The sequence below is a fragment of the Heteronotia binoei genome, chromosome 15 (assembly GCF_032191835.1).
Source record: "Heteronotia binoei isolate CCM8104 ecotype False Entrance Well chromosome 15, APGP_CSIRO_Hbin_v1, whole genome shotgun sequence".
In the NCBI taxonomy this organism is placed as follows: Eukaryota; Metazoa; Chordata; class Lepidosauria; order Squamata; family Gekkonidae; genus Heteronotia; species Heteronotia binoei.
In genome coordinates, this window is record NC_083237.1 from 46,787,642 (window position 1) to 46,808,843 (window position 21,202).

General features: G+C 45.4%; 1 protein-coding gene across 2 annotated transcripts in view; it reads left to right on the plus strand.

Annotated features, from left to right (window-relative positions):
* Nucleotides 1-828: 828 nt before the first annotated feature.
* The window catches only part of MPP2 (MAGUK p55 scaffold protein 2), a 73,056-nt gene continuing 52,682 nt past the window's right edge, over nt 829-21,202 (plus strand). For both annotated transcript variants that reach the window (XM_060256303.1, XM_060256302.1), the window contains exon 1: nt 829-933. In XM_060256303.1, the coding sequence (XP_060112286.1) occupies nt 903-933 (31 nt within the window). In that variant the 5' untranslated portion in view covers nt 829-902. The remainder of the gene's footprint in view (nt 934-21,202) is intronic.

The window sequence follows — 21,202 nt, forward strand, 5'->3', positions numbered from 1 at the left end:
TGCAGTCCAAGCTGTGCTCACAACCTGAGTCTGATCCCGATGGAAGCTGGGTTCAGGTAGCTGTCTCAAGGTTGACTCAGCCTTCCATCCTTTCAATGTCGATAAAATGAGTACCCAGCTTGCTGGAGGTAAAGTGTAGATGTCTGGGGAAGGCAATGGGAAACCACCCCATAAAAAGTCTGCTGTGAAAACATTGTGATGCAACGTTACCCAAGAGTTGGAAACAATTGGTGCTTGCACAGGAGACTGTTTACCTTTTTAAACAGGAATGCTGAGTTCTGCTCTCACTACAAAAGTAAAGGGAAGATACTGTGATATCACTCCCAGCCTCCAGGTGGGACCTGGGAATCCCCTGGATTTACAGCCCATCCCCAGACTGCAGAGATCAGTTTCCCTGAAGCAATTGGATGCTTTGGAGGGTGAACTCTATGTCATGGCACTCCACTGAGGTCTCTGTCCTTCCCGAGCTCCATTCCCAAATCTCTAGGAGCTTGCCAACCTGGATCTGGCAACCCTACTCTCCCCCCTCCTGCATTTTCCTTTTAAAAGCACACCATTGCTTTTCTGTGTTTGCTGTTGTTCACTTTGATTCAGTGTGTGGTCAAGGAGAGTGGAGAAGTTTGTGCTGTTAAGCTAATATTAGTGGGTCTTGAAGGTGCTACAAATATCCAGGCTTCTGTTTTTAAATCAACAACCGTAGGCTAATATTGACTCAGAACTGCTGCGTGCAGGAGAGAAGTGCATAAGCATCACAAAGGTTTTCTGATGCAAGGGAGATTTCTTTGGACCCTCTTTCCAGGGTGGGCTGTTTAATTTCTCCTCTCTCCACAGCATCATCCAGAACCAGAAGAACGTAGGACTGGACATTTCCACAATCGAACAAACCTTCCCAACCCACTGAGATGCCTGTCGCTTCTACCAACTCCGAGACAGGTAACAGTCTGCTTCTATCTCTATATTCCCACCCATTTTAGGGACCCCCCCCCTAAAATAAGCCCTCCCTGGGGAAAAAAACCACCTTTCTTCACTCCTTGCATACTGAAAATGGGGTATTCCTGAAATCTATTCTAAAATTGTTGGGGGAGGGGGGATAAAGGGAGCTTTTCTTTCTCTGGATGGGCAGAAGCTTCTAGGCAGACTTCTTGCAGTATGTCACTAACTTACTGAGCCTCCCTTGGTGGGGAGGGTGATATATAAATCAAATAAATAAATAAATAAATAAATAAAACTTGTGGAACTCTCTGCAAGAAAAATGCCATGACAGCCAGGTACAGAAATGGCTTTAAAAGCAAATTGGATGATTTCATTGAGGATAAATCCATCAATGCCTTTTCAATCACAGTGGTGAAATGGAACTTGTTGATCAGAGGCATTGTACCTCTGGTGAAATGTTGGTGGAGAGGACTACTAGGGGTGTTGGCTGCTGCGGAAAAAAAAAGGCTACCAGGCTAAATTGGTCTGATCCAGCAGGGCTGTTCTTATGTTCTCAGCCTTTCACTATTTTGTGATGAAAAATGCAACCAAAAATGCCACAGGACACCACATCTACTCAGAGCTTTTTTCTGCAGAAAAAGCCCAGCATGAACTCATTTGCATATTATGCCGCACCCCCGATGCCACCATTGTTTCACACAGGACTTTTTTGTAGAAAAGGCCCAGCAAAAACTCATTTGCATATTAGGTCACACCCCCTGACGTCAAGCTAGCCGGAACTGCGTTCCTGTGCGTTCTTGCTCCAAAAGAAGCTCTGCGTCTATTTATACATTTCGAAGGAACAAACCTATATTCCATGAACACAAGACATTTAATCCTTGTTGGTATAGGCTGCTAATGTGTTTAATCCACGTTTTCTGAGTCTTTAGAAAACAAGAAAACAATTATAGATTCCAAACTGCTTGATTTTGCCTTCTAAAAACTAGGCAAGGAAACAGTTTCCACCTGCAGGTAGAAGTTAATTCATGCTACTCTGACCAGGAAGTCAAGCAAATCACAGACCACTTGCAGATAGAAGCCCACTGAGATTCCCAACAGTAGCAATGTGATACTGGACAGCCCTTCTTTTATGTTGTTGTGTTATATAGTTTGTTCCAATAAAGTGGCTGCACAACCCTGCCTACAGGTAGTATTCTAGAGTTAGATAAAAGGATTTTTCTGGTTTCTTTCAAAAGACAAACTGGACTATGGTTTAATGCTGTAGTGTCTACTCTGTATGCAGATTCAATCCCCAGCATCTTCAGTTAAAATATTCAGATAGTAGGTGATGTGAAAGATCTCTACCTGAGACCCTGGAGAGCTGCTGCCAGTCTGAGTAGGCAATACTGGCTTTAAGAACATAAGAAGTACTCGGTTGGATCAGGCCAGTGGTCCATTTAGTCCAGCATTCTGTCTCACACTGACCTTAAGAACGTAAGAAGATCTCTGCTGGATCAGACCAAGGGGCCATTTAGTCCAGTGTCCTGTTTCATACAGTGGCCAAACAGTTACTCTGGAGGGCCAAAAAACAGGGCAAAGAGGCTGAAGCCTTTCCCTGATGTTGCCTCCTGGTGGTATTCAGAGGTGTACTCAGGGCTTTTTTTGTAGAAAAAGCCCAGCAGGAACTTATTTGCATATTAGGCTACCCCCCTGACCTCACCATAGTTTCACATAAGGCTTTTTTATTTGCATATTTGGCCACACCCCCTGACACCAAGCTAGCCAGAGCTGCGTTCCTATGCATTCCTGCTAAAAAAAAAAGCCCTGAGTTTACTGCCTCTGAATGAGTTTACTGCCTTTTATTTACTATGGCTAGTAGCCACTGACAGACCTCTCCTCCATGAATTTATCTAGTCTCTTTCTAAAACCATCTATGTGTGGCCATCACCACGTACAGCACTGCTGGCAGTGAACTTCACATTGAGGTCACACCATAGATCTATAACGGGGTATTCCAATATTGGCTGTTTTATTTTAACTCTGTTTCCAAATAATCCCTGACACAGAATTTGATGATTGGGTCAACATTTTCACTGAGCTACCCACTAGGACCTCAAGCTCTCTTTCCCTCTCAATCTCAGCAGGACTCTATTAGCATAATTTAAAGTACCCCTTACCTACATTCAGGCCCGTAGCTATGGTGGGGCCCCCCGGGTCCCAACCCCACCACTTTAACGCCATGTAACACTATGTAATTAAGCACCTCCAAAATGATCACACTTATGTCGTATCGGTTCTCCAATATTCACCTTCAGAAATGGCACTTTAGGGAGGGATTTTTTGTAGTAGAAACTCCTGTGAATATTAGGCCACACACCCCTGATGTGGTCAATCCTCCTGGAGCTTTCAGTAGGCCCTGTACATATAGCCTTGTAAACTCTTGGAGGATTAGCGACATCAGGGGTGTGTAGCCTAATCGATAAAGGAGTTCTTGCTACAAAAAAAGCCCTGACTTTAGGCACATTTAAACAGGTAAACAGCATTCAGATTTATTTGAACAAACTGGCAGGGAAGGGAATGAAAATTTTACATGGTGTTTAGGATTTGGAATCAGTAGACAGAAAGTGAAATATATTTACAGAACTGCATATTATGGTGCTGAATACAAAATAAACATTTTCAGAGTTAAGACTGTTTTGCTTTCACTGAAGATACTACAGATGTTACGGTGCTTTTGCTTAGGTAGTACTTTTTTTTTATTGCCTTATGTTTCTTTTTGAATTTAATGTTTGTTGGCCACACAGATTTAAGAATTTATTCAGCTTTATCCCTTTGGGTTTGAAACTAGGGTTTTTTCTGGCAAGATCTTTATTTTCTTCTCCATAAGATCAATAAAACTGTGTTTTGGCGCTGTTGGGGGCTTTCAATGCCACTTCAAACCATTTGCCAAATTTTCCAGATTTATAGTCTCCAAACTAGATATAAAGCTTATAAATGGAGAACTAATTCCCTTCTCAAGTTGTGTTTTTTGTTTTACACACAGAGTCTGATTAAACTATTTGAACAGTCTCCTCTAGAGTCTATCCTACCAAAGCCACACCACACTGGCTCTGAAGCAGACTCCACTTTTCAGACTTCTCTCACACCAAAGAAGTGTGACATCATTTTTGGGCCCCACAGCCCCCACTACTTTCCTCAGTGCCCCCCCCCCCCAACTAAAATTTCCTAGCTACGGGCCTGCCTACATCGAACTTCATCCACCATATTGTTGCCCATTCTCCGTATCTGTGGAAATCTTCCTGGAGTTCTTCACAGTCAGCCTTGTTTTTCACCATCTGGAATAATTTTCTGTAAACTTGGTCGCTACACTGTTAACACCCTGTTCCAGGTCATTTATGAACAATTTAAAAAGATCTTGCTAGACCAAGTGTCTGACTCAGTTGACAACTTCATGGCGAGATGTCAATGGATCCCCCATTTGTGGGGAGCAGAATAGCAGCCATTTTAAGAGTGGGGTCCAGATAAGAATAGTAGTGTGTAAGGAAGATAACTCTCCTCCCCCCAAACTCTAGTTTTCCTAATTTCGGTCCCTCACCCCATTTTAGATGCAGTTAGCTTTGCAGGCAAACACACATAGGTAACCTCTGAAGTGTGTACTTTTTTCCATGGGGCTGCTAATAGCATCTTGGAGTGGTAGTAATTGAAGGATATCTGAAAAGAGCTTGTGTGTGAAATACTATATGGATATGTGCTTCCTAGACATTCCCTGGAGTTTCATTTTGTTGCTTTGGTTATGGGGGGAAAATGTTCTAACATTTTTGGTTTTTTTCCCTCTTCAATACATACACTCTGACAAGCTTTATTAATGAGTCTCGCTTAAGTGCCTCTTTCTTCATTAAATTCTAAAATATCACTGGTGGGAGGAGCAGCGGGGTCTCTTTACGGCTCCAAGCTGCAGAACATTGATTTTCAAAGAGATTATGGGAGACCCGGAGGCTTGCTTGTTAACCTGTTGGGGGCTTTTCACTGAGAAGACCTTGTAAGCTATTAACAATACCTTGAGGTTTGCCCACCATTCCTCTGCTTCTCTGGTACTGCTTAGCTATACAGATGTATTGCAGAGCATGCCTTCAATTCATGTTGGTTTGATTCAGGCATAACCTGCAATGAGAGTTGTCAGGTCCAACTCAGGAAATATCTGGGGACTTTGGGGGTGGAGCTGGGAGCAAGAGTGTGACAAACACCATTGAACTCCAAAGGGAGTTCTGACCATCACGTTTAAAGGGACCACACTCCTTTTAAATGTCTTCCCTCCATTTGGAGTAATGAAGGATAGGGGCACTTCTTCGGGAGCTCATAGAATTGGACCCCCTGGTCCAATCTTTTTGAAACTTGGGGGGTGTTTTGAGGAGAGGCACCGAATGCTATGCTGAAAGACCTTTTAAGGGAACTCAGAAACGAATAGAGCCAAGGGAAAGGAGGTGAAAAGGGATGGTGCTGAATCCCCACTTTACCTGGGAGGGACGGTGGCTCAGTGGTAGAGCATCTGCTTGGGAAGCAGAAGGTCCCAGGTTCAATCCCCGGCATCTCCAAAAAAGGGTTCAGGCAAATAGGTGTGAAAAACCTCAGCTTGAGACCCTGGAGAGCCGCTGACAGTCTGAGAAGACAATACTGACTTTGATGGACCAAGGGTCTGATTCAGTATAAGGCAGCTTCATATGTTTGAGGACAAGGGAAGGCATTTCATTCAAGGTAAATATGTAATAGTCATGATCCAGAACCTCACACTCTGGGGTTCAGTGTCACTCATGTAATCATCACTTCTACAGCAAACCCTGAAGGGAAGGTGGGTAGCTCAGAAACCCTCTGGTTTCTGGCGACTCCTTGAGCTTGTCATCCCTTCCATGTTTTCCCTAAGTGACACTGTCATGCTGGCAATGCTGGCAGGTTTGGACAGTGGGAGCTCTACACCCTGGATCTTTTGTCCATCATCTTGAGAAACCAACAGAGTGGCGCTGCTTAAGAACATAAGAAGAGGTCTGCTGGATCAGACCCAGGGCTTTTTTGGGGGGGGGGGGAGAAAAAGCCCAGCAGGCCTATTAGGCCACACTCCTTGACACCAAGCCAGCCGGAACTGCATTCCTGCGCATTCCTGCTCAAGAAAAGCCCTGATCAGACCAATAGTCCATCTAGTCCAGCCTCCTGTCTCAGACAGTGGCCAACTAGTTCCTCTGGAGGGCCAACAACAGGGCATAGAGGCTGAAGCATTTTCTTGAAGCTTCCCCCTGGCTCTGGGATTCAGAGGATTGGTGCCTCTGAATGTGGAGGTTCCCCTCAGTCACCATTGGCTAGTAGACCTTGAGAGACTTATCCTCCATGAATCTACGTAATTTACCTTTTTTTTTCTGAGTAAAACAATTTTTATTATTCAGCAACATTAATCAATAATCATCCAAAAATAAACATCAAATATATTGCATCACATTTCCCATCTCCCTCCCCCCTTTTTATGACTTCAACTTAAAATGCAAAAAAGAATAAAAGGTAATATTAACCTATTAAGAACCTTCTAAAAACTTATAACTATAATAAAATACAAATAAAAATAAAATTACTTATTACTAATATTTTCTATCTTAATTAATAGTCTTATAATATTTACTATGCTTAATTTTTGGTGTTATCTATCTTAATTGTTATTTATTACTCCCAATCATATGCAAAAAACACTGTATATTTCCATAATTTTACTTTATCTGTAGTTGACATTTTACACTAAAAAAAGAAAGAAAAAAGTTAACCATTATTAAAAATCACCAAATGTCCTTTCACATTCCACTGTTTTTCAACATACTTTTGAAATTTCTCCCATTCCCTGTTATCTATATCAAGTTCTTTTTAAAGTTTTAGTAAGTTTGTCCATTTTGCTCCAATGCATAACTTTCATAATCCAGTCCCATTTTTCTGATAACTTATTTTGCTTCCACAACTGCGCATATAATGTCCGTGCAGCCGAAAGCATGTACCAAAGCAATGTTCTGTCTTGTTTCAGAAAACTTTCCATTTGTAATCCCAACAAAAAGATTTCAGGTGCTTTCTTTATATTGTAGCCCAAAATCTTTGAATACATAATTTACCTTTTTAAAGCTTTTTATTCCTGTGGCCATCACTACATTCCCTGGCAGCAAATCCCACATTTTAATCACTCCCTGTGTAGAGTAGTATTTCCTTTGGTCTGTCCTGAACCTACTGCACATCAGCTTCATTGCATGCTCCTAAATTCTAATATTTTAGGAGCAGGCAAAAATTTTCTGTGTCATCTCTCTCCTCCCCATGCATAATTTTATAAACCTCTGTCATGCTTAAGACACATTCAAGTTAGCATATTTTGGTGTAGTGAGTTAGTGCAGTGGTTAAGTTTGTGGACTCTTATCTGGGAGAACCAGGTTTGATTCCCCACTCCTCCACATGCAGCTGCTGGAATGGCCTTGGGTTAGCCATAACTCTCATAGGAGTTGTTCTTGAAAGGGCAGCTGCTGTGAGAGCCCTCTCAGCCCCCACCTACTTCACAGGGTGTCTGTTGTGGGGGGAGAAGATGTAGAAGATTGTAAGGCGCTCTGAGTCTCTGATTCAGAGAGAAGGGCGGGGTATAAATCTGCAGTCTTCTTCAGTCTTCTTCTTCTTCATATTGTTCAATGGCTTAATTCTCAGGGGAACTTTGCAATCTGTCTCATTCCCAGTAGTCTTAATATTATCCTTTTTGAATTTTTTTTTAAAAAGAATGATAGTCCATTGTTAAATATGCAGAGTTGTAGCTTTGCAGCTTTATTTCTTTCTTTATGGCAATTATCTCTCTAAATTCAGCCCCGTTCTCTGAATCGTGCTCAATTCCTGATCTCAGCCATTCCCCGTAGTAATTAATTTTGCTGATGTCTTGCACATAGACTGTGAGTAGATTTGGCCGTAGAACTGATTTATAATTGTTTGATTTATTACCTTCCCTGCGGGTTCATGTCATGCTGCTACTGTAATTTGTGTATCAAGTGTCTGACCAATGAACTGGTTTCTTCCCACAGACACGTTGTTACAGCATTACCCAAGGAGGACACAGGAGGAAGCAACAGGAAAGCAGTTATGAGACTGTTGGGGTGTGTGTGTGTGAATTAGTAGGCACGTTCTGCTGAGCAACTTCTGGGGGACTAGAACCTGGACTGATTGAAGGTTACTTTCAAGTTCAGAATATGTAGGTGTGAGGATGTAGCTCAGGGATAGACCATCTGCAGGGCCACCTCTGCCACTAGGCAAACTAGGTGATTGTCTAGGGCACCGGCCTTCTGGGGGCACCAAATTGGGTGCCCTCATGTGACTCAGTGACATTATCAGTGCAGGACGAGCACCGCTGGAAGTTAGCCTTGCCTAGTGTGCCAAACGGTCTAGGGCTGACCCTAAGTATTTGGTTGTCATGCAAAAGTTCCCAGCTTCAGTCTCTGGCAGATCTCCAGTTAAAAGGGTCAAGCAGCAGGTGATGTGAAAGATCTCCACCGGAGACCCTGCTGAGCATAGGGTTGCCAATCTTCAGGTGGGGGCAGGGGATCCCCTGGTTTAGAGGCCCCCCGCCCCACTTCAGGGTCATCCGAAAGTGGGGGGAGGAATGTCTGCTGGGCACTCCATTCGCTATGGAGACCAATGCTCATTGAGTATAATGGATAATTGATCCAAGGGTATCTGGGACTCTGGGGGGCTGTTATTTTTAGATAGAGGCTCCAAATTTTCAGCATATCATCCAGTACATCTCCTCAAAACACCCTTCAAGTTTCAAAGTGATTGGACCAGGGGACCCAATTCTATGAGCCCCAAAAGAAGGTGCCCCTATTCTTCATTATTTCCAATGGAGGGAAGGCATTTAGAATGTGTGCGGTCCTTTAAATGTGATGGCCAGAACTCCCTTTGGAGTTCAGTTATGCTTGTCACAACCTTGCTCTTGGCTTCATTCCCAAAGTCTTCTGGTCCACCCCCAAAGTCCCCAGATATTTCTTGAATTGGACTTGGCAACTCTAGCTGAGCAGCTGCCAGCCAGAGTTGACAATACTGACCTTGATGGACCAAGGGTCTAGCTTGGAAGAAGGCAGCTTCCTGTGTTCATTAGCTTAGGGGCTGGGCTCCTGCACTTCTGTGCTGGGATGCCTCTGTTGCCTGCAGAAGGTTCCAGGTTCAGTCTCTGGTTAAGGAGCAAGAAGCACTTCTTGTGAAAGACTTCCACCCAAGACCCTGGAGGGCCATTATGAGTGAGAGGGAATAAAATACCAGGTTTAAGATTCCATTGCTGTACAAGACATTGTACAAGACAGCTTCTTTTATTCCAGGTGAACGTATAATCATTGAAAATTGCTGGCTCGTTGAAAAGACAGGCTCAAAATAGATGCTGGATTTGCCACTCGGTGGGGTTCTCCAGCGGATTGTAATGTCGCTGCAAGGAATTAGGTTTTTTTTAAAAAAAAAAAATTAAAAAGCTCTGATTCTGTTTTATCCCTGTAGCATTGTAAGGTGTCACAAGATTAGAGTCTTGAAAAGAGCTCTGATGTCCTGTCACTTGTCAGAGTTAGTGGTGTCAATCCAAAAAAGATCCATCTACAGTGTTGCTAAATAGATTTTCTGCTCATGTTCACTAGAGCTTTAAGACTTACTGCACAAAATATCCGTCGATCTGTCTAACTGTCTATCTATCTTCCTGGGCTTTTTTTTTTGTAGCAGGAACTCCTTTGCATATTAGGCCACACATCCCTGATGTAGCCAGTCCTCCAAGAACTTACAGTAGGCCCTATAAGAAGAGCCTTGTAGGCTCTTGGAGAATTGGCTACATCAGGGGTGTGTGGCCTAATATGCAAAGGAGTTCCTGCTACAAAAAAAAGCCCTGCTATCTTTTATAATCTATCCATTTTCCATCTATCGATCTAGTCATGTGTGGACACACACACATGCATGTATATATGTACGGTATATGCAGAATATGCTGGGACAAGCCAGTATGGTGCTAGACCCTGGGTTCTCTTGCTAGGTTCCTAGGAGGGTCTAGAGATCTTACAGAATGACAGCTAATAAATCTCCAGACTACAAAGATCAGTTTCCCTGGAGGAAATGGCTGCTTTGGAGGGTGGGCTGTATGCAATTATATCCCATTGGGGTTCTTCCCCTGCCCAAACTCCTGCCTTCCCCAGGATTCACCCCAAAGCTCCAGGAATTTTCCAGCCTGGAGTTGGCAACCCTCCTGCTGTTGAACCAACATCACATGGCTTTAAAGTTATATAAAGTGGAGTATACACATCTTGATTGAATGTATGAGGATCCCCAGAGTACCTTGCTTTCTTTTGAACTATAGAGCATTTCCCATCCATGGTTCAGATGAGGTCAGGCTCAAGAACTAAATTAGTCCCTGTAGAGTTGCCTAGGAATGCCAGCCTCCAGGTGGGTTGTGGTTATCCCCCAGAATTACAGCTTATCTCCAGACTATAGAGCATAGGTGGCCAAACTGTGGCTTGGGAGCTGTATGTGCATCTTTCACACACATTGTGTGGCTCTTAAAGTCCCCACCACCCTGTTGGCCAGCTTGGAGAAGGCATTTGTCTCTTTAAATCCAAGCCAAGACAGCAAGCAGTTTGGAGACTGCATTTAAAGTTAAAGTTGCTTTCTTTCTACCTTCCCCTCTTCCCCATCTATTTTCCTTCCTGTTTTGTGGCTCTCAAACATTTGGTGTTCATGTCTTGTGGCTCTCAAGCATCTGATATTTATTTTACATGGCTCTTATGTTAAGCAAGTTAAGCCACCCCAGCTAGAGAGATCAATTCCCCTGGAGAAAACGGAAGATGAGGGGGGGGGGTGAACCCTGTGGCATTGTACCCCACTGAGGTCCCAGTCCTCCCTGAGCTCCATCTCTAAATCTGCCTGGGGAAGCAGAGGAGGGAAGGACCTCAGTGGGATATAATGCCAGTGTCCACCCTCCAAAGGTGCCATTTTCTCCAGGCAAGCTGATCTCTGTCTGCCTGCTCCTGTTGGCCAAAGGGCACCTGGCCACTCTAAGGGTCACTTGTGATTCCAGGCTTCCACTGGAGGATGGCAGCTCTAGTTCCCTCAGATACCAAACATTTATTTTCAAAGGATTCTTTTGACAGTGAGGATCATGTTTTTGTTGTTGCTGTTGCTATTCACTCACAGGGCTATTTTTGAGTAGGAACACAGTTCTGGCTGGCTTGGCATCAGGGGGTGTGGCCTAATACGCAAATGAGTTCCTGCTGGACTTTTTCTTGTTAGAAGCCCTGTGTGAAACAATGGTGATGTCAGGGGGTGTGGCCTAATATGAAAATTCTACAAAAAATTTCTACAAAAAAAGCCCTGTTAACTCATATTGGGTAACTGTGTGCTCTGAGTGTTGTAGAATAGCTGCCTGGAGGAAATCGGAAGAAATATGTCCTTCTCGTAGTTTTGGAGGGACTGTAAAACATATCTTGAATAAAACTTGGTCGGTCTTAAAGGTGCCACTGGGCTTAAACGCACATCTCTTTAAGCATGTCTTGGTTCTTCTGGATTTTGGGGGGGAGGGTGGGGGTCTGGAAAGAAAATGCTGTCTTGCTAGCATGTTTCTGCTCATTGTTTTGATTCTGTAGTTTTTAAAGTTGTATTTCTCAGATTTGATTCCCCCCGATTGTCTGGGGAAAATGGACAGTTATGAATATTAAAAAATCAAAGTAGTCTGTGGTTTGGAATGTTTTGATGTATTATTTGATTTCTTGCTCTTTGCTGCGGTAGTGTCTTTTGGGAAAAGACGGGAGCAAATGCTATAAAACAAAACCATGTAAATTCCTCATTGTGAATGTGGTTTGGGTCACCTTTAGATCTGAGCGTTCTCGTGGCCACACTCGCATGTATGGATGCCCTCACAGCAGGCTAGTGGAAACACAGCTTTATTAAGATCAAGAAGCTGAGCCAACCACAGCGACTTCCACTTGTTTCTTCATGTCAAACTGTGATTCGCCCCTGCTGATATATTCCGTGCCTTTGCTCGTAAAGTGTACAAATTTCCAGTCCTCTGCAGCACTGTCCCACTGTCAGCTCCGCTTTCTAAGCCTCTGATTGTTTGTTTGAACACTTAAGTCTTGTCTCTGGATCTAGCGATTATGAAGGAGACCCGTCTTGTAATCCAAGTGCTGCTGCCTAAGCCAGTTAATTGCATATGAGGGTGAAAGTGTCAGACCTGATGCCTGAGATGGGAGCTATAAAGACAGAAGTTTGGATGCTGGATTACGACCTTCCCTTTATGGAGGAAGTGCAATGATACTGCTGCTTGAGTCTGAGCACTTCTGTTTCCCTTGAAACTGCAGAGATCTCCTGACTGGCTAGGGTTGCCAATCCCCAGGTGGGGGCAGGGGATCCCCCGGTTTGGAGGCCCTCCCCCTGCTTCAGGGTCATCACAAAGCCGGGGGGGGTGGGGGGTGGAGGGAAATGTCTGCTGGGAACTCTGTTATTCCCTATGGAGATTTATTCCCATAGAAAATCATGGAGAATAGATCCATGGGTTTGGGGGGCTCTGGGGGGCTGTTTTTCGGGGTAGAGGCACCAAATTTTCAGTATAGCATCTGGTGCCTCTCCCCAAAGTATCCCCCAAGTTTCAAAAATATTGGACCAGGGGGTCCAATTCTATGAGCCCCAAAAGAAGGTGCCCCTATCCTTCATTATTTCCTATGGAAGGGAGGAATTGAAAAGGTGTGCCGTCCCTTTAAATGTGATGGCCAGAACTCCCTTTGGAGTTCAATTATGCTTGTCACAGCCTTGACTTGGCTCCAGCCCTAATGTCTCCTGGCTCCACCCCCAAAGTCCCCAGATATTTCTTGAACTGGACTTGGCAACCCTATGACTGGCCCACAAAAATTCCACTGCAACAGCCCTCCTTACATAGCCCAATCTGGTACTTTGAAGAGTCCTTGATGTGGATCGACAAGGTGGCCTCAGGCCTCCCTTCTGTAAAATGGGAAGAATATTGACCTATTAAAGTTCAGAAAGCTCATAAATGGCTCACCAGCAGCAATAAAATGCCAAACTACATGACTAGGGTTACCAGCCTCCAGGTGGGGCCTGGAGATCTCCCAGTTTTTGCAACAGATCTCCAGCTGGCAGAGATCAGCTGCCTTGGAGGAAATGGCTGCTTTGAAAGAGTGGACTGTATGGCACTGTACTATGCTGAGACCCCACCCTGTCCTGGATCCACCCCCAAAGTCTCCAGGTATTTTCCAACACAGACCTGGCAACTCTATGACACAAGCCTCCGGTTTGTTGAAGATGGAGCTGACGATGAATTTGCGCATGTGTTTCAGACCCCATGTGATTACTGTGCAGTAGCATTATTTATGTAATAGTTACAACTTCTATCTCCTGTGTACTGGATTAAACCCTATGGAGGCCCCTAGGCAGTCAAAATTGCAGGAGCCCCATCACAAATTATCTCAGAGTTGGAGTGCCCACCCCACCACCTGCGGCCCCCACTGCAGCCTGCAGGCATAGGGTTGCCAAGTCCAATTCAAGAAATATCTGGGGACTTTGGGGGTGGAGCCAGGAGAATTTGGGGGTGGAGCCAGGAGACATTAGGGGTGGAGCCAAGATCAAGGCTGTGACAAGCATAATTGAACGCCAAAGGGAGTTCTGGCCATCACGTTTAAAGGGACGGCACACCTTTTCAATTCCTTCCTTCCATAGGAAATAATGAAGGATAGGAGCACCTTCCTTCCATAGGAAATAATGAAGGATAGGGGCACCCCCTGGTCCAATCTTTTTGAAACTTGGGGGGTATTTTGGGGAGAGGCAGTGGATGCTTTGCTGCAAATTTGGTGCCTCTACCCCAAAAAACAGCCCCCCCAGAGCCCCAGGTACCCGCAGATCAACTCTCCATGATTTTCTATGGGAATAAGTCTCCATAGGGAATAACAGAGTTCCCAGCAGACATTTCCCTCCCCTCCCCCCGCTTTCTGATGACCCTGAAGCGGGGGGAGGGCCTCCAAACTGGAGGATCCCCTGCCCCCACCTGGGGATTGGCAACCCTATGCAGGCATCTTCTTAAAAACCCTTTTGACAAAGCTGTGGGGGAGAGGCAATGCCAGTAGCAGCCTCACCAGGCAAGTTGTGCAAAGAGCAGCTCAGTTGCTGGCTTTGCATGCAGGCTGGGAGGGCTGCAAGCAGGGGAAAAGCCGAGGGGGGAGCCAGCCCGGGGCCCCTAAAGGCATGGGAGCTCATAGGCCAGTGCCTACTTGACCCAATTGTTCATCTGGCCCTGGTGTTGCCTCTTGGTCGAAGTGTGCATCTCTCTGCTCTAGTGGCTCCTAGTTCCAAACCTGTGTTAGAAGCAATTACATGGGTCTGTATATTGGGCAGGAATGTTTCCCTACAGAATGAAAGATGGATAATGGAAGCCGCTGTCTTGAACCTGAGCTGGAGAGCTGAGGCACAGGGGGAGGGCAACACCATGGAGGCAGATGTGCCAGCCCCCCCCCCCCCACTTCTGCCCTGTGGCTTGGGGCTGAGGTCACTGCCTAAGCAGGTGCCTTGTGCCCAGAGCCAGTCCTGCCACAAGGCAAACTAGGGGTTGCCTAAGGTGTTGGCCTTCTGGGGGCACAGAATTGGGCGCCCATCCATGTGACTTGTTGATGTTCTCACTTGTGAGGGGTGTGTGCCAGAAGTTAGCCTTGCCTAGCGTATCAGGCAGTACCAGGCCAGCCCTGCTTGTGTCTAAAGAGAGGAACTGTATCTCCCATATTTGCTGCCTGGCGTAGGTCCTTTTACACCTAGTGGGGCAGCAGCAGAAGAGCTGTGCTCCTCACCTTTGCCACCTGGCCTGGGTCCAAAACTGGACCATGGCTGCTTGTTTGCCCATGATGGGCCATTAGAGGAATATATACTGGGGCAAGTGCAACTTTTTCAGTGCTGCCTCTCTGACTTAGCACCCCAAAAGACTGCTGGAGCACAGAATGGCTCTGGGTTAGGTTGCTAGATCCCTCCGGGCACTGGTGAGGTTGCCAGACCCAGGTTGGGAAACTCTTGGAGATTTGGGGATGGAGCCTGGGGAGGACAGAACATCAGTGGGCTACAATGCCATGGAGTCCCCCCTCCAAGGTGCCCATGTTCTCTAGCGAAATTGATCTCTGTAAACTGGAGATGAGCTGTAATTCTGAGTGGTCCCCAGGTCTCACCTAGAGGATGGCATCTCTACTCTGGGTACTTGATATGCCAAGAAGGCTTTAAAACAGGGCTGGCTAGACTTGCTTAATGTAAGAGCCACATAGAATAAACATCAGACATTTGAGAGCCGCAAGCAATTAACATCAGAGGTTTGAGAGCTGCAAGGGAAGGAAGGAAGGAAGATTAGGGGAGAGAGAGCTGGAAAGATAGCAAATTTAACTTTAAATGCATTTTCTGAGCTGCCAGCTGGCTTGGCTGAGAGAAGTGATTTAAAGAGACAAATGCCTTCTCCAAGCCAGCTAATGGGGTGCTGGGGGTTTTGAAAGCCACATAATATGTGTGAAGGAGCCGCATGTGGCTCCTGAGCCACAGTTTGGTCACTCTGACTTTAAAACAAATTGCCTTCTGTCTTATATCAATAACACTGCCACAGTGTTCTTTTTAAAATGAGGTCTATGAAAGTGTGCCACAAATGTCCTTACAGCATACTGCATTTTCATGGTTAAACTCAATCCAATCCTTTGGACCTAATTGAATCTGTCTTTCCTTCCCCGCACAATTACACTCTAAGTGGAAAGCCTCTTGTGTCCCAGAATGTAGGAGGAGGCTGAAGTTGGTTCCTTATTCGCAGATTCTTATTCATTCCTTATTCATTCCTTATTCGTGAATTCAACCAAAAACACTGAAGAGAGTTTGAAAGCTCTGAACCACAAAATAAAGTTTGGCCCCCCTATATCATACACCCCCTTCTTCAGGGGACTCTGCCCTTCGAGAAGACATGTGCTGCTTCATGGTCCAATGAGCGGTTCTCGTGCCAGGTGCTGTACCCCAAAACAATGTTTAGACCACCCCAAGTGACACATCTCCACACTCGGGGCACTGTCCTCTTCAAGAAGACATGCAGAGGTGCCTGGTCCAAACATTAGTTCCGGCGCCAAAAGCTTCCAATTGGGGTGTCACTTAGAAGCCTGTATTTCAAGGGAGATTTGAATAAGGAACTGTTTTGACTGCTTGCCCTCTACACCCCAAAAATACAGCATGGACCACCACAAGCCATACACCCCTACATTCAGGGAACTCTGCCCTTTGATCTGAGTAGCATGAGCATGCGCAAGCAGTAAAACAGTAATATGACAAAATGTGAGAATGTCTGTTCCTGGGCCAAAAAGGAAGGCATTCTATTTCTGGAATTTTCCCATCCAACTAATTTACCTTTTAACATGCAACATGCATATAGTTTGCCATTAGGAAAAAAATACATTTAAAATATAGTGGAAGATGGGTTCAGTATATATAATGAGAAAAAGATCCAATATCCCTATCTGAGTATGAAAATACAGCTAAAAGGAGAATACATTGGATAGTGATGTTCTTGTTCATCTAATTTACTTTTTAACATATAAACATCATTCTAGTTTGCCATAGGAAAAAAATACAATAAAATATAGTGAAAATGGGTTAAGGATATGTAATAAGATAAACAGCCAATATACCTATTTTGAGTATGCCTTTACAAATAATTATTCTGATACACTATTCTAAAAGAGAAATGCATTGGAATACTGTGGACGTATAACTATACTCAGAGTGAGTTTAGCATCTGTAATGAGATTAAAAAAACCCAATATCCCTGTTCAGTCCTGGGGAGGTGTTTCTTCCAAGTTTCATAATAATTTGTAATCCAGCAGTTTCTCTCCTTTCTGTTCTTGAAGTTCGTTTGCAGTAAAACAGCTACTTTGAGGTCACCCATTGAAAGCTTTGGAAGGTTAAAGTGTTCCCCCACAGGTTTCTCAGTTCTGTAATTCCTGATGTCAGATTTGTGTCCATTCATCCTTGGGCGGAGGGTTTGTCCTGTTTGCCCTATGCAGAGAACTGAAGGGCATTATTAGCATTTAATGGCATATATGATATTGGAAGATGAACAAGTGAATGAGCCTGAGACGGTGTAGTTACAGTATGTCACAGAAGTGAGTACACCCCCTCACATTTTGTAAATATTTAAGTATATCTTTTCATGTGACAACACTGAAGAAATAACACTTGGCTACAATGTAAAGTAGTGAGTCTGCAGCTTGTATAAGTGTAAATGAGCTGTCCCCTCAAAATTACGCAACACACAGCCATTAATGTCTAAACTGCTGGCAACAAAAGTGAGTACACCCCTAAGTGATAATGTCCAAATGGGGCCCAAAGTGTCAATATTTAGTGTGGCCACCATTACTTTCTAACACTGCCTTAACCCGTTTGGGCACAGAGTTCACCAGAGCCTCACAGGTTGCCACTGGAGTCCTCTTCCACTCCTCCATGACGACGTCACGTAGCTGGTGGATGTTAGAGACCTTGCGCACCTCCACCTTCCGTTTCGGGATGCCCCACAGATACTTAATAGGGCTTAGGTCTGGAGACATGCTTGGCCAGTCCATCACTTTTACCCTCAACTTCTTTAGCAAGGCAGTGGTCGTTTTGGAGGTGTGTTTGGGGTCGTTATCATATTGGAATACTGCCCTGCGGCCCAGTCTCCGAAGGGAGGGGATCACGCTCTGCTTCAGTATATCACAGTACATGTTGGCATTCATGGTTCTCTCAATGAACTGTAGCTCCCCAGTGCCGGCAGCACTCATGCAGCCCCAGACTATGACATTCCCACCACCATGCTTGACTGTAGGCAAGACACACTTGTCTTTGTACTCCTCACCTGGTTTTCGCCACACACGCTTGTCACCATCTGAACCAAATAAGTTTATCTTGGTCTCATCGGACCACAGGACATGGTTCCAGAAATCCATGTCCTTAGTCTGCTTGTCTGCAGCAAACCGTTTGCGGGCTTTCTTGTGCATCATCTTTAGAAGAGGCTTCCTTCTGGGATGACAGCCCTGCAGATGGTTCAGATGGTGTCAAGCGTGTGCGGAGGCAACCAGGTGAGGAGACGACCTGAGTTTGATCCCTGGAGGAAGCTGGGTTTTAAGGTAGCTGGCTCCAGGTTGACTCAGCCTTCCATCCTTCTGAGGTCGGTAAAATGAGTACCCAGCTTGCTGGGGGGAAAGTGTAGATGACTGGGGAAGGCAATGGCAAACCACCCCATAAAAAGTCTGCCATGAAAACATTGTGAAAGCAACATCACCCCAGAGTCGGAAACAACTGGTGCTTGCACAGGGGACCTTTCCTGGTACCTTTCCTGGTACCAGTGTCCATGCTCAGACGAGATGTTGTATTGTTGTGGGTGAGGAGTTGTTTGAGATTAGGGGGCTGTCTGTGTGAAAGAAAAGGTTTACCCCCCAGTACTTTTGAAAGAGAGCTGTCACTATCCAATAGAGGTTGTAAGTTGTTGATTATTTAATTTTTGGGGTGCAGAGGGCAAGCAATCAAAATAGTTCCTTATTCAAATCTCCTTTGAAATACAGGCTTCTAGGTGGCACCCCAATTGGAAGCTTTTGGCACTGGAACCAGTGTTTGGACCAGGCACCTCTGCATGTCTTCTTGAAGAGGACAGTGCCCCGAGTGTGTTTTGGGGTACAGCCTGGCCCCAGTGTCTGCCTCTTTGAGTGTCCTGGGACACTTGGGACACCTTGGTCTGGAGTGGCTGGCACGAGAACCGCTCATTGGACCATGAAGCAGCACATGTCCTCTCAAAGGGTAGAGTGCCCTGAACGTGGGGGTGTGGTGGTCCAAAGTGCATTTTGGGGTGCAGAGGGCAAGCAGTCAAAACAGTTCCTTATTCAAATCTCCTTTGGAACGCAGGCTTCTAGGTGGCACTCACAATGGAAGCTTGGGGCACTGGAACTATAGTTTGGACCGGGTAGCACTGCATGTCTTCCTGCAGGGGACAGTGTCCTGAGTGCGGGGATGTGTCACTTGGGGTGGTCTAAACATTGTTTTGGGGTACAGCCTGTCCCCAGTGTCTGTCTTTGTGTCCTGGGGGCACCTCGTTTTGGAGTAGCTGGCACGAGAACCGCTCATTGGACCATGAAACAGCACATGTCTTCTCAAAGGGCAGAGTCCCCTGAAGAAGAGGGTGTATGATATAGGGGGGTCCAGACCTTATTTTGTGGTTCAGAGCTTTCAAACTCTCTTCAGTGTTTTTGGTTGAATTCACGAATAAGGTTTGAATAAGGAATGAATAAGGATCTGTGAATAAGGAACCAACTTCAGCCTCCTTAATGTAGGAAATTATCATTAGGGTTTTCCAACAGGCCATTGTTTGACTGGTCTGAGCACGAACACTCGATTTGTCAGTAACTGGGGCTAAGATTCTGCTGAGCTGTGTCCAAGTAGCTCCACTGAGTACCAATCCGTCCCTCCCCTGGACTCACTTGGCTTTCATGCAATCTGCCACTTTTCTCCACCACCTCTTCCTGCCCTGCATCTGACCCCAACAAGGGAAAACAGCATTTGCTGCTAGTCTCCAGCATGGCTTTCTCTTCCTATGAAAGCACCACAATCCCTTTCTATATGCGACACTTGAAATACGGTCGAAAAGCTCTCGTATTGGGAGAAAAGGGTTACGGATAGTGTCGCTATCTCTTTAAAACCTACATTTCAATCCATCCTGGTTTAGTGTAACCTTGGATGCAAATCTCTTCCCCCGTTGCCACAGAAACGAGGATGTAATAGAATAAGCACAGCAGAAGGGGAGGAGTGGGGGGGGGGGAATCAGTCAGGCATCTTAAAGAGATTAGAAAACAGTGATGGTTTCCTGGGTGAAAATCCTGCAGCAAGTAGAGCTGGGGCTGGGGGAGGGAAATAACAGGACCCCTCTCAATCCTCCTTGAATGGGTAGTCAGGAGCTAAAAGTGTCAAGATCCTATTCCAAAATCCCAGCAGGTACCACAGCGCAAATTGCTTGCACTCTTCAGGATTATGGTTGTTGACCTAAAACTGGACATTAACGTTGCCAGATGCTTAGGTTTGGCCTGCGGGTCTAACAACACTTGTGCTATTTTGGGAGCCGCTCCGGGTCCTGCCAAACCATATGCATGCTGGGAGTTTTGTGTTCAGAGCACCCAGTAATTTTTGAAACTTAATCCCCAGGCACTTGGGGAGAGGGGCTACAGCATATGAGGAGAGGCTTCTTTGGATGCCTCCCCTGGCACCCTTTTCTGGGCCTGAAATGGCCACCGTTTGTCCCATTTGAGAAATGTACACACAGCCCATCAGTACATCCAGTGCTTTTTTTGAGCAGGAATGCACAGGAACGCAGTTCCAGCTGGCTTGGAGTCAGGGGTGTGTGGCCTGATATGCAAATGAGTTCCTGCTGGGCTTTTTCTACAAAAAAGCCCTGTGTGGAACAATGGTGATGTCTAATATGCAAATGAATTCCTGTTGGGCTTTTTCTACAGAAAAGCCCTGTGTGAAACAATGGCAATGTTTCTCTGGCCTGAAATGGGTGTGGTCCAATATGCAAATGAGTTCCTGCTGGGCTTCTTCTACAAAAGGCACTGTGTGAAACAGCGGTGATGTCAGGGGGTGTGGTCTAATATGCAAATGAGTCCCTGCTGAGCTTTTTCTACAAAAAAAGCCCTGAGTACATGTTATTTTGTGAATGGGGCAAGCAGCAGCTCCTGGGAGGCCATTTCAGGCCAGAGAAACAGCATGGGAACAGTATGGGAGGGGGATGCTTAGGGTTGCCAACCTCCAGGTGGAGCCTGGAGATGTCTTGGAATTATGATTGATCCCCAGACTACAGAGATCAGTCCTCCTGGAGAAAATACCAGTTTTAGAGGGTGGCCTCTTTGGCATTGTACTCCATGGAGGTCCTTTCCCTTCCCTAAGGTTACCAGACTCCCCTGGCCACTGGCAGGGGATGGGAGGGTAGCGTTGCCAGATCCAGGTTGGGAAACTCCTGGAAATTTGGGAATGGAGCCTGGGGAGAACAGGGACCTCAGTGGCAGATAATGCCATGGAGTCCATCCTCCTATGCTTCTATTTTATCTAGGGGGACTGATTTCTGATCTGTGGAGTGCCTCAGGGATCTGTCCTGGGACCTGTTTTGTTCAACATCTTTATCAATTATTTGGATGAAGGAATAGAGGAAATGCTTATTAAATTTGCAGATGATACTAAATTGGGAGGGGTT